Consider the following 14,011-nt stretch of genomic DNA (forward strand, 5'->3'; position numbering starts at 1 on the left):
AAAGACTGAAGGAAATTTCTCAAATTTCTTTATGGGTGGTGGGATTATCACTATTTCTTATAATACTTTCATATTGTTGTTTTTCTTACACTTATAGTAGTAGAAAGGAAAAAATAAAGTTAAATCTACCGACACCAAAAAAACTCTATAATAGTCTAAAAAGAGTGAACATAAACATACAGATGTAGCATCATTTACAATTACCACTTATAAGACCTATTTGCTTCCATTCTCTTTACCTCTCTTACAAAATTAAATGGTTTGTGCAAGCAGGGGCTTAGGGACGGCATGCCCTTCTCTCAAATCCTATGGCAGAATTGAGGTAGTTATTAGATTGCACAAGAAATCTTCAGAACAAAATCTGGAGGTAGCTGGGCAAGGCTGCCCTCTTCTGGGGAAATAGAAAAATGTAACAACCCCAAAGGATCTTGGCTGGATCATAAAGGGCACTCAAAAGGTATTCACTGAAAGTAATAAAAGTTTAAAGCTAAAAGTTGATTTTGGAAGTTGAAGTGTAAATGTTTATTTTTGTAAATCTTGAGTATGTGTTTAAAAATCTCTTTGCCTCAATTTCTTATCTGTGAAACACAAAAAATAATAGTATATCATGAGGTTATTTTGAAAATAATGTGAAAAAATGCAGTTAGTAGTGTTCAGCAGACAGTAAATATTTAATAAATAACAATCATTATTTTAGCTATTACTCATATTTCATAATCTTTGCAGTAATTACTTTACCTGTGGGACAACTTCTCTAGTGTTTACAAAAAAGGACTTTAAAGAATCTTAGAGATTGTAGGTGCCAGGTGACTACTAGGCTTATTGAAGGGATCAATTCATAAATTACACGAATGTCTATCCAGTATGCTGTACACCTGAAACTAACATAATAATATGGAATGTCGACTATAATTGAAAAATAAAAAATTTTAATTTAATAAAAAAGTTAAAAAAATCTTAGAGATTGTACGTAAGAAAAATGTGTGAGTGTGTGTGTGTGTGTGTGTGTGTTTTTAAAGAACGATGGCTAAAAACCAAACAGAGATTTGTTCACTGAAAAATTGTTTATTAAGGTGTTAATATTTTAAATAATTGGTTCAGTATTTGTATAATTTACAATTCTGGGTTGACCCTGAATAATCCAGATGTCTACAATACAGACATGTATATAAACTGCTTTATTTCCTGATACTTAACATAGACTTCCCTAACTTCCATTTATCAGACAAATAAAACATTAACCTTTCAAAAGAACTCCTTTAAGGAGTTCACAAATTTGTATTTCTCTGAGGTTTTTTTACATTTTAAACCTTCTTAAAAGAGGAAGCTGAAACCCCCAAATCAAAAACCTTAATCTGCCTTTCACAATGTACACATATATCAAATCATCATGATGTACACTTTACATATCTTACAATTTTGTCAATTATACCTCATAAAGCTAAAAAAAATTAAAATCACACACAAAAAAAGCCTTAATCTGAACCAACTTTGAGAAATGGAGCAACGAAAGAGGATCTTTTATTTACCACACTGAGCAAAAATACAGAATATATTTATTAATTCTATACTTTGTATTTAGAGAAATAAAAGATTAGTTGTCAGGATTTGCTTTTGGAGAATAATCAATAAGTTCCTTATCAATGGTTGGATAGTGATACCAGGGACCATCACCTCTCACACGCATTAATCTTCGTACTTCCAACTCCTTTAAGCTGTAACAAATGAAATAGCAATATTGTGATTCTAGCATTTCCAATGACAAATTTGATGAATTAGCTCCATAGAGAACCACTACTAGAGGGTCTTTTGCTTTATGTAAAATATAATGTCCCTCCACAGATCCATGTGTACGCATGTATCTGATATACACTTATAAGCAAAATTTGGGACTTGTTATTGACTTTTATTATTGTGCTTAAACAGTTAGCCGAAAATATTGTTTTTAATCACCAAAACATTATCTAAATTGTCCCTGCTCTTTATCTGATCTGGACAGATCACTTTCACTCCAATAGTGGTAACTGCCTGTCTTCTTGCCTTTTAGATGTTAGCAGTCATTTACAGAATGCCCACTATTATGGCCATATGCTGTGCCAAGTGTTAGGAATTAAAAAATGAACGAGCCTTCTTGGAGGAGCTCACATCCCCTTGTTTATACTGGCTGTCCATCGCCATTAGGACAGAAAACCTCTTGAGAGTAAGAATGGTATCTTATTCACCAGCCACCAGCATCATACGGAGCCTGGTTAAGATCGAACAGACAATATTTGTAAAGAAAAGAAGAGATAAAAATCAGGATAAGAAAAACACTCTCGTTTATGGCCATGCTACCCTGAACAAGCCCAATCCCATCTGATCTCAGAAGCTAAGCAGGGTTGGGTCTGGTTAGTACTTGGATGGGAAACCACCTAGGAAGACCAGGTGCCGTAGGCGTAAAAAAAAAAATTAAAAAATAAGAGATTGTAAGCTGACAAGGTCCTTGCAAGCTGACAAGGTCCTTGCAATCTATGAGGTCAACCAAGGTTCGCCTTGTTTAAAAAAAAAGAAAAAGAAAAGAAAAAAGAATAAAAAACATTCTACAATTCTAAGGTCTGTTTACTTGTCCTCATCCTTCTTCACAACCTGAATAATCTCTAGTCTTTAAAGATACTTTCCTCTTCCACATCCAAACCTCTGTACAAACTACCATATATTCCTAAAATAGTCCCTCTATATCAAACTTTTAACTTTCCATTTTTACAGATCACATATCATTTTTTTTTCATATGACTGGAAATTTATCACAGTTAAAGAATTCACTTTATTAACCTTAACCAGCTTTCTAGTCCTATCTAGGAGAGATTATATACCTTTGTGATTATATATCTGAGAGAGCACATTTATCTCTTATTTAGGATTAAATATCATCCTTTTCCTTTTCTACTCTTTAGAATGTAATTATCCAAAAATGCAAGTAATTAAAATATTCATCAAAGGGACTGGTTAAATAAATTATGGTTAACCCATATGATGGAATCCTATACATCTGTTCAAAAGAATGAGGAAAATCTATAAATAGTAACAAGAAAAGAGATGATATATACAGTTAAGTTAAAAAAGCAAGGTAAAAAATGTGTAGCATCTTCTCATTTCATTAAAAAACAGTAATCATTTGTGACTATCTATATGCACAAGGTATTAAAAATCTGGAAGACCAAAAATAATAGTTATCTCTTGGGAAGTCAATTATGGGAGATAGTTCCTTTCTATTTTATATCTTTATTTTATGCTTGTTTTTCAAATGCCTAAACACATACTTTTTAAAAACTGTAGGTACTCCCAATTCCACACTCACATTGGCATCTTTCCTTTGGGGATAGAAGTCAGAGTTTTGTTTTTGTTTCGAAATTGTTTAGGATCTCTACATGTCTAAGGAATTCTGGGATCCTGTTTTTTAATTGGAACTCAAAGGTATATGTCTGAAGTTCAAAAAAGTCCAGTGTTACTAAATATGAGCCATATTGTTGTCCCATGCTCTTAAATGCATAATGACAGTTCTAAATATGGTAACTATACATACATATAATTACATTATCTAGAAAACAAGCCAATCATATGTTTGTTTAATCATTTAAATATTTTTCAATACCACAGCAATTTGCATAAACTACAAAGACTAAAACAGAATGAACAAACAGCAGATCAATGGTAGTCTGGGACCAAGACTAGGGGATGGGGATTGACTGGAAAGAAAGAGGCTCACTAGGTGACTGAGATGACCTTTACTGTGGTGGTAACACAGCTATGTACTTTTGTCAAAAACTCACTGAACTTAATGGGTAGATTTGATTGTATGTAAACCTCATTCCAAACACCAAAATACACCTCAGATAGGATCAAATTTAAAAGTAGCAAAAGGAAACATGAGTGACCCTATAAAAAAATAATTTGGACTTACAAATTTACTTATTTAATTACATCAGAGACCTATGCGTAACACAAAATCCCAGAAGCTAAAGAAAGAGACTGACAAATCTGACAATAAGTACATATAAAGTTATTAAAGCACTAGTATATAGTAGTGTTCAAAACACATGAGCTACTACTACATTTTTGTTATCTGAAACATAAAAATACTTCTACGTTGCAAAACATTCTACACTGTCAAAAAACAAATATGCCAGGAAAACATTTACAAGAAAAACAAACATTAATTTAACTAATGTACAGATTAGTAGAAAAACAGGCAATTTACAGAAAAAGAAATATAAACAACCGATATATAAAAAAACCTCAACCTTACAAAAAAACAAAAGATTAAAATAAGGAGATAACATTTTTCAAATACCTTATCAGCAAAAATGTTTAGGTTTGATAAATTCCATTAGTGAGAAAGGTATGGAGAAATGAAGATTATTATGTATTAGTGACAGAAAAGACAAGTGGTACAATTTTTTGGAAGAGTTTAGCAATACTCATCTAAAATTTAAAACACAGAATAATTGACTTATCAATGCCACTGCTAGAAATTTATATTCCAGATACATTTAATAAATATGTAAAAATATATGTACAAGATAGTCACCACAGCACTATGCGTAATATCAAAAAACTTGGAAAGAACCTAAGTACTGACAATAAGATGCTGTTTAAAAACTCAAGGCACATTCATGCAATGAAATATATGATGTAAACATTAAAAAGAATGGAGTATACACTATTACAGAAAGATCACCAAGATATATTTAAATGAAATGAAGACAAGGTGCAGAATTGTTTATAAGAGGATTCCATTTGTATTAATATATTTTTTAAATGATATATAAAACATTTTTAATGCACAAAATTTTTTCTAGAAACATATATAAACAATTATTAAATAGTAGTCACCTGTAAGGATGAGACTGGGTACAGAAGGAAAAGACATTAGGGGAGGGAGGAAGAAAGGGCTGCCCTGCTTTTAACAGAGAAGCATATTTTTAAAAAGAATTCTTTCTAATCTAACAGATATTATCTCCTAATAGTTTCCTAATCTTCAGTCTCTACTCAAAACAAGCTAATTCTCACCCCATCTTCATTCTTTTATATAGAGCATCCTATAGTGTTGAAATAGTTTTATTAAATTTTTCTTGTGATTTGCAACCATAGTAAAGGAACTAACCGTAATTCAGCCTTTTCAGCTTCAATTTGAAGAATAGCCATTGTTCTTTCATAATTCTTTTCAGGACTGTCATAGAAAGTTCGAGCAATCCATCTTGATATAGGATGCTACAAGAGGAAATTAGTTTAAAATTAGTTTCTGAATAGTATTTTGCTTTTCCAGTTTACTATTCTTTAAGATGACTATCGCAAGTAAGCCAAAAACATTTACTATGTGCCAACTACTTTACACACATTTTAAATAATTTTAATCCATTAGGTGGATACTATTTTTGTCCCCATTTTATAGATGAGCAAATTACACAGTTATACAGTTACTAAGTGGCAATATCTGGACTCAACCAGGTCTGTCTGACTCTAAAACCTGTGCTCAGTTTCTAAAGCAGCATTTTGGAACCAAACCCAGGGTCTGGTAATCCAAAAATGAAGCTCTTTCTATCAGTTAGGAAAGATAAAGTAACTATATGGCTTATCTTAAAATTTAATAATGAAGTACTGCTTTCCTAAAATATAATTCATTCAGACAATAAAACATGATAGGATATACTCTAATCAAGGCCACTCCCTATACCACTTTTGTAAAGGGTAACGGAATTAACTTTGGGTTTTAGTAGCAGCGACAGTGTGGTAAAATGACTAATTAACAGTGTAGTCTTTGGAGTCAAGACTGCCTGGGTTCAAATACTGACACTATTTCTTGGACAGGTCACTTAATCTCTTTTAATAGTACCTTTTTACATAGAATGAGATATCTGCAAAACAACACTGTGCCTGCTACACAGTTGGTGCTCAATAAATGACAGCTAGCACTAGCAATGGTAACATCTTTCCTACAGCATTGAACTTGGGATAAATTCTGATGTTAGTCTACTAGGTCAAGAACATACTTCAGTCATCCTTTAAAAAAACCATAAAGCTTAAAACAAGAAAACAATGCAAAAAATTACCAAAAGAAGCTGCATGTAAAAAGGGAGCATAGAATGTATTCATCTACTTGATATCAAAAAATTGAATATAACACGATATCTTAATTGTTGAATTAAGACATCCAGTGCATAGACAAGATACCTAACAGAAAGTAACTTTTGGTGACTTATACCAACCTTGAAATATTCCCAGTGTTCTGGGATATAGCCTTCTGGAATTTCTGCTAACTCAGCTTCACCTAGTAAGAGAAAATAGTCATGTTCAACTTTAGTACCAGGAGTATATAATATTGTCTTCACAATTTAAGTAAGAAATCAGCTTCTTGTGGTTTTAAAGGAACCTTTTATTTGTATCAGTGAAGATATCTAATATTTAAATTCATCTCATTCTGGTTGAAAATCCATTCATTAGATATTTTTTAGATAGCTTCTATATGTAAGGCATTGTCTATAAGTATTACACAACTTTCCCATTTCATTTTTATATAGTATAACAAGACATATTAAAAGACATTATTATTCCTTCTAGTTTTCCCTATACCAACAAGACAAAAACATTTTAGAATTCAAGATGGTACAAGTATTTTGAGGAGAATCTCCAATGAAACCTAATGTTTACAGTCTGTCGTTCACGATTCCATTCTTTGTTAGAAGATTACAATTTATATGTTCTAGGATGGATTAAAAAAAAAACCTACCGTCCCTCAGTCTCTCTTCCACCCCTCTTTTCTTTTCTTTTTTTGTTTTCCTTATTCTGCCTTGTCAGAGCTGGTTTTGGGAAATGAAGAGGAGTAGGAAGACAAAGCTTTCTGAAGCCTTTTATGTGGCCTCTACAGAATCAGTGACATAAATGTTTTAGAAGGAAAAAAGATGTTTAAAAAGTTCTATCGTATGCTATTACAAATGAAGATTTATTTTAAAATAAATTTCCATCCTTATGTTTATTTTTTAAAGAGCTTTTCCTTATCTATAATTTTTGTTTTATTAATGTATATAGGATTTTTAAATTACCAATTTGGTCAGAAAGGAGAGACTTACCAATGAATACATTCACCAGAGTTATGCCAATCGCTACTGGAACTCCAGTCAACAAAATGTAGAATTTCTGTTAAGATTAAAGAAAAAGTTTTCAGATAACCATTTCCTAACTTTCTTTCCCACCCTCTAATTGTCCTCATTGTATGATTTCCCCATATTTCTAGTAAAATAAACTTGCCAAATTGGAGATGCAGTATCAAATTATTTATTTGTGATTTTAGATGCCTATATTTAGCACCAAAAATGAAAGAAAAAAGGATTAATTGTACAATATAATACAATAAGCATTTAAATGATTTTTTACTTTTTGGCTAAAGCAATGTAATGAAAGAAATTTTTGTATTAAGAAGTGTAAAAACATCAGGGTGATTTCAACCACTGTACAGAGTTGGTCATGAATAGAAAAGTAGGAGTTCAACCAAGGAGATAGAGGGGGGCATTAAGCACAATGACAGAGCAACAGAAAATCTAGAGGACAGTCCATGCTCAAATGGTAGGTCACAGTTTTAGGAACTGCAGCTGAGAGTCCAGACAATCTCCCATCTTCTAAGCCTCTATTTTTCATTATAGAACTGAGTTAAAAATATACAGTCAGTATTCTGCTTCACTCTCTTAAGTCAATGTTCCTGAACAACACAGAAATTTTAAAAAAACATATCCCAAAATAATGAAGTTCCTTATTTAAAAAAATATTTCAATGAGTTCTTTGATAATTTAAAGAATATTTTAGTAATACAAATAATTATCCCCAAATGAATCTATCCTTAAAGTTTTAGAATTTATAGATTTTGGGGGAGAGAGGGCAGGCAGGGAACACAGATATTTCAAAACACCATAATTTTGAAAAGAAAGAAATAGCTCAGTTTTTACCTCTAATAAGCAGAAATCCCTATTTTGAAGAAGGAAAAAAAAGGTAACTAATTTAAAAAGAAATTCAGTAACAAATCAGATCGTACTACAAAATCTCAGTATCTTTTGAGAAAAGAAATATGAATTTACAAAATAAAATCTTTTATAAAATGAAAGATGTTTTCTAAATAGGCTGAAAATTTCCTCCTATTTACATGAAAATTTCTAACTCACCAGTAAATTCAAAAAACGTTTGTCATAGAATCCAGAAGGTTTGATGACAAACAGTCTTTTCCCATGGTCTCCACTGTGTCGCACAGGAGCTGGAAATATTAAATTACCCTGTTTTATACAAGTTTCCGATAGGTATGCTGTTATATTGTGAGAATAAGTCAGATTGTAGGAAAATGCACATGCATAAATGTTTAATACGAATTAAGGTAAAAAAAAAAATGCATGCTTCCTTATTTAAGTACTAACAGCAGGGCAGAGAGAATATCTAATAGACTGATGTACTGTTCTAAACTTTAGTTTTCCTCACTTTTAGTCAACGTTAAAGTAATATCCAAATAATCATCTGAATTTGTTTCAACAGCAGGCAGGAAGGTCAGATATTCTTGGTGGGCTACTTTATTTATCTCTGCAACAAATATTTGCTAATGCTGCAAAAGAAATAAATTTAGATTATGGCATTCCATATGAAGCAATAAACACTAGAACTTGCTGCAAAATAGATGTAAAGATATTTATTTCTTCAACATATATCCAGCAGGAATTTGAAATCGTTACACAAGTAAACACTCTGCATATCTTGATAAAAACCCTTTTGTGAGCCATTTCTGATTACCAATGTTCTCTTTAAATCCTCCCCCAGATGATATTTAATTTAAACTTGCTTGAAATAAAGTGAGGCAAAGTTTCACTTCCGGATCTTATTTTTTACACTATTTCCATTCCTTGGAAGTCTGGAAAGATCACACAGGCATTCTGCTATAAGGAAAGGCTCTGACTGATACTGAGAAACAGGTTTACTATGTTTCGGCTGTGTTACTACACTCTATATCCTTTGTTCACACTTAAGTGACTAGAATGCCCTCTCCGCTCCTGGAATCTGTTCTTCAAGCCCAGATGACATCTTATCCTCCAGAAAACCAACATTCTTCCTGACTAGATGAGATCTCTCCTACCTATAAATTGCTGAATATTCTACAAAGGTGCACAATTGCTTTCGCTGCCTCCAGAAATAAAAATGTCTTAAAGGCAGCATCCATCTTCTTAATTTTGGTATCACCAGCAGCAGCTTGTAATGAATTTAGGAAGTTATTCACAAAAGAATTAGAAGTTGGCATGACTTTACTACATACAATTCATACTAAGGCTTTTTAAATAACAAGATAAGAGAATTTGACAAATTAAATAGGTATTTCAGCAAATCATTTGAAAGATAAGAAATATTTTGTAGACTAGATGAAAAACTAAGCTGGATAATAGTACAATCCGCTCATTAATTCACTAATATTTAAGTACTTATTATTTGAAGGTCCTATGCTAGGCCTACAGTCTAAGAGGGATATAGATCCTGCTGGAAGGAAGAGAAACTAAACAAATAGATAAACGTAATTACAAATCTATTAAGGACAAAGGAAAGAAACAGGATGCAGTGTCAGAAAAGAACAGGCCTAGAAAAAAAGTTCCTATTTAGACAGGATGGTGGGGGTGAAGGCTGAGAGGAAAGGCACATTATAAGCTTATTGAAATAGCAAGTTAAATTAATTTGAAATGGATAATTGATTGACTGATTACACTCAAAAGGGGACTGTTACTTAATGCAGTAACCTGCCAAAGAGTTCTCTCCATAGCACTTGACCCTCTCCATAGGGTCAAGAGTTCTATAAATGGCCTGGATGGTAGCATTCCTGATGAAGACACAGAGCTACTGCTTTAAAAGTGGCTACTACACTGATGATGAAATGGGATACCCCAAAAGTTTCATACACATTTACAAAAGGCTGAATCTAAAAGAATTAAATATAAGTGGAAAGTGGGTCAAAACTAGAGGAGCCCCTCACCTCTATCTCCTAACTACACTTCCAGAACTGTGTTTTTCCCAGGTATACTGTTAAACAATCTCCAACTTAAGCAACCAGGATGAAAAACAACTTGGAAACTTACATGTTAAAACTGAAAGAATTGAAGCCGATTGGCCCACAAAAAAGAAGAGACCAGATGAGTCTTTAAATAGCTGGAGGGCTGTCCCATGACAAAGGGCTTACACTGTCCTGTGTTGACCTGAAGGGAAGAACTAGGATCAATAGGTGAAAGTAATTTGAGGCTTAATACAAGGAAGATGTTTCCAACAATTTAATCATTGAAAATAAAACTGGGCCAACTCCCCAATTCCCCATTATGATGTTATTCAGGTATCAATCTTGGGATATAACAAGGATTAGCATACTATAGGGGTTTGGCCTAGGGTTTCTAAGGTCCTTCCCTTAAAATAATCTGAATATATGGCCTCTCTTAAAAGAAGGCTACCTTAGCACCTCATTAATCTCAATGGTTTCCTCCCAATCCTGCCTTCAGGTTTTTGCATTTATTTTCCCCTTTGCCTGGAAGCTTTTCCCCAGGCTCTCTGAATGGCTGCCTCCACAGCTCTCAGGGCTAAGATCAAATGTCACCTATTCAGAGGTGTCTTCTCTGATTATCCTACCTAAACTGGCCTTCCACTAACTCGCTTTAATACCGTCTGGTTACAGGAACCTTGTTTTATTGTGCTTCACTTTATTGCACTTCACAGACATTGCACTGTTTTTACAAATTGAAGGTAAGAGCTTTCATCAGCAAAGATTGTGACTTGCTTTATTGAGATACTTGCTTTAGTGCTGTAGTCTGGAACCGAACCTGCAATCGCTGAGGTACGCCTCTATTTCTTTTAGAACAATGAGCACTAAGCCTAATTATTTTGTTAAAGTCTCATTCAGTACTGTATCTCCACTACCCTTTAGTGTCTGCCACATGGTACGCGCTCTATAAATATTGTTGAGTTTTCATTTCTCAAGTTAAATTAAATGTTGGTAGGGGATCTTTCCTTAGTCCCCGAAAATAAATCTACTGCGAAGAGACGGTAAACTTCCCACTTTCCCTTTCAAAAAGATAGACGCGTACACAAACACTCACACACACGTACAAACAAGCCACATGGAGAGAAAGATAGAAAGACTAAACTTGATGTGGTTAGAAACAACTGATTATGAATGACACAAATAAATATGGAAAATGCAACAAACAAAAAACTATAGACTGATCTAGATGCATTCTAGCAATATTAATGCATTTTGTAATGTGAACTTGTTTTCTTTACATATAATTTCCCTATTGTTAAACAACAATTATTCATGACATTTAATGTGGTAGAAAACTGTAATTACCACTAACTGTTCTCAAGTACATTTCATACCACTAAAGTCTTCTAAAATATGAGCCTTCATGACTTGTTGATATAGTAGGGCCACACTGCTTACAAACGGGTGACTGCCAGAATTTCTGCAACTCAGACCCTCCTGCCATGAAAATAGGCATCTTCCACCACTCTGTAAAGCCTGGAATTGCTCAGTTTAGTATTTATTAATTACATGGAACTAGGTTTCAGTAACAATTTTTTAAATGAAAATAACCTCGGGAAAGTTATGTTTTTGACAATTGTGATCATTGAGGATCAAATTACGTACTGTAGGATTTCTTGTGTCTCCAAGACAGCAATCATTTTATTTCACTCATTCTCAGACTATTCCCAATTTAGGGCACCACCAACTCAATTAGCCAGTCTAACGGTCTCAGTCATCTTCTCTGCATCTACCACTCAATCATCACTTGTCAAGGCCTCTTGATTCTAAGTCTCAAACTTTCCACACCCTCTTTACCTCACTGGTTTAAGTAAGCAACATCCCCTATAAGCCATGCAATATTCAGAAGCATCTTCCTAAAACACACTACTGATGGAGCTCTTTTGCTAAAACACTCTGCTGCCTACAAAATAGTTAAGATACTTTGGCTTTGTATTCAGTCCCTCTCCTCCCCAACTTGGTCCCAACTTCCCTTTTAAGCCTGTTAACTATCCCAAGAGCCCCATATTCAGATAAATCAGAAAACACATCTTTTACTTTTCTGCTAATTGTACCTGTTAAAACTATCCCCAGAATCCAGTTAAAATGCCCCCATCTTCTATGTCTGAATTAATTCCACATTACTTGTTTATATAATTTTGATACCATTCTGTTTTTTAAAACCAAAATATCACACATCAGTCTTGAACATTAAAGTTCCCTGCAGGTGAGGGAAAAACTTAAGCTCATGTCTGGAATCCCTTGATATGTGACATTTAATAAACAATTTAATTAAATAAAGTAAATACTTTTATCTGCTTGTATTCTGAGAAACCTTTACACTGAGGTAGATGAAGATAACATGACAGTACTAGACATTTAAGAAAGATGTGGCCACAGAGTTCTGTAAAAGGTTAATGCTAGGTGCTCTAGATTTTTCCCACTCACTCTTCACAATTATCTTATGAAGTAGGTTAAAATTATTCATTCATATTCTGTGTGTGTGTGTTTATGTTCTTATAGAGACAAGTTCATTTCAATATGACATTTCCAGAAAGATGCAAAATTGGGTAGAACTCCTAATCCAAGGGTTCTAAATACTCTTCCGTAGGAAAGAGATTATTTTTATTTCCCAGTCAACAGAATATAAGCCCATTTGCAATAAACATCCTCTTTTTTACAGATGAAGTAATACAGGTTCCAAGCAATTAAGTGTCTTCCACTTAGCTTCCAAAATGTGATGAGCCAAGGTCAGGCAGCTACTGAACTCTGGAGCCAGGATGTGAACCTAGTCGCCTAACTCCAGAGGAAACAAAACAAGTTTCTCTACTCTGCTGGAGCTCACATTCTGAGGAATAGACAGAAACGATTACAGATTAAAACCTTTCACTGCACAGTGACAGATAAAGCTTCACCTGCAAAACACCTTTGAAAGTAGGTACACAGCTGAAACACAGTGACCCTCAGCACAGCTATTAGATAGATCCTTTCCTGCTTAGAAGAAACGGCACAGATTATCTGCAATGATCCTTTAGAAACTCCAAGAATGGGAACAGTGTATAAAAGGGATCTGGGGGTGAATTTTTACCTCAGTTAATCTCCAGCCATTCATGATTAAATACTATGCCAAGGAGTATTTGAAAAGGATACCTGTAATCAGAAATGGCTTACAAAGGGATTTTAACAAGGAATGCCGGCAAAGCAGTGTTTTAACAGGTTGAAATCCCTGCTTGAAATTTGGTGAATAGCACTGATCCTTTCTATCATAGTCTCAGCAAGTCCCTATGTATAATGCCCCATCATGAGCCTTTTCACCTATCTATGCATTCCTGAGTATCAGTGGGCTCTTCAGCAACATGGCTTCATATCTTGTGGGACCAGAACCTAGTGCATGTGGGAAGTACAAACTGGTACCCAAGAGAGACGGGTCTCAGCTCTGTGCTTTTCCAACCTCAGTTTCATTCTCAAATTAGCACCAATTGGGTTGGCTGAATGTAGTGTTTCACAAATGCTAATTAATAATTTAAACTCGATCGATACGAGAACCCTTAATCTCCTCACACAGCCCATGCTCCAGCTCTCTTCTCAAGCCCCAAGCCCGCAATTTCTCTTGGCTCCCTTCGGGTCCCACCAAGGTCACTGGGGAAGAGTCCTCTATCTCTCACCCCGCTTCCCCTGATAGAGCTTTCTCCAAAAGCCAGCACCCACCGACAGTCTTCGGAAAGCCTCGCATGAGGAAGCCCCCTAATCCAAGGCGAGTGCCAAGGCGGCGGCCAGTCAGAGCGGCCACCGCAGTGACCGAAGCCCGCTGCAGTAAACTCATGGCCGCCATGGCTACGACGGCACTAGGAAGAACCAGGGAAGGTAACGGAAGCCGAGAGAGCCAATTTACCAATGAAAGCGAAGGCGGAAGTTAGCCATGTTAAGTGAGGGCAAAGGCTGTTCCTGTTCTCT

At 34.5% G+C, this 14,011-nt stretch overlaps 1 protein-coding gene and 1 pseudogene across 1 annotated transcript; one reads left to right on the forward strand and one right to left on the reverse strand.

Moving 5' to 3' along the window:
• Positions 1–1,045: 1,045 nt before the first annotated feature.
• NDUFB5 (NADH:ubiquinone oxidoreductase subunit B5) lies at positions 1,046–13,934 on the reverse strand. Its single transcript, XM_011383041.2, has 6 exons — positions 13,766–13,934; positions 8,190–8,278; positions 7,107–7,173; positions 6,246–6,307; positions 5,144–5,250; positions 1,046–1,715 (listed from the first exon to the last, which is right to left on the reverse strand). The coding sequence occupies exons 1-6, from the start codon at positions 13,887–13,889 to the stop codon at positions 1,595–1,597; spliced, it is 570 nt and encodes a 189-aa protein (XP_011381343.1). The 5' UTR covers positions 13,890–13,934; the 3' UTR covers positions 1,046–1,594.
• LOC111734492 lies at positions 2,318–2,436 on the forward strand (annotated as a pseudogene).
• Positions 13,935–14,011: the final 77 nt, after the last annotated feature.

The sequence above is a fragment of the Pteropus vampyrus genome, unplaced genomic scaffold, assembly GCF_000151845.1.
Source record: "Pteropus vampyrus isolate Shadow unplaced genomic scaffold, Pvam_2.0 Scaffold14, whole genome shotgun sequence".
In the NCBI taxonomy this organism is placed as follows: Eukaryota; Metazoa; Chordata; class Mammalia; order Chiroptera; family Pteropodidae; genus Pteropus; species Pteropus vampyrus.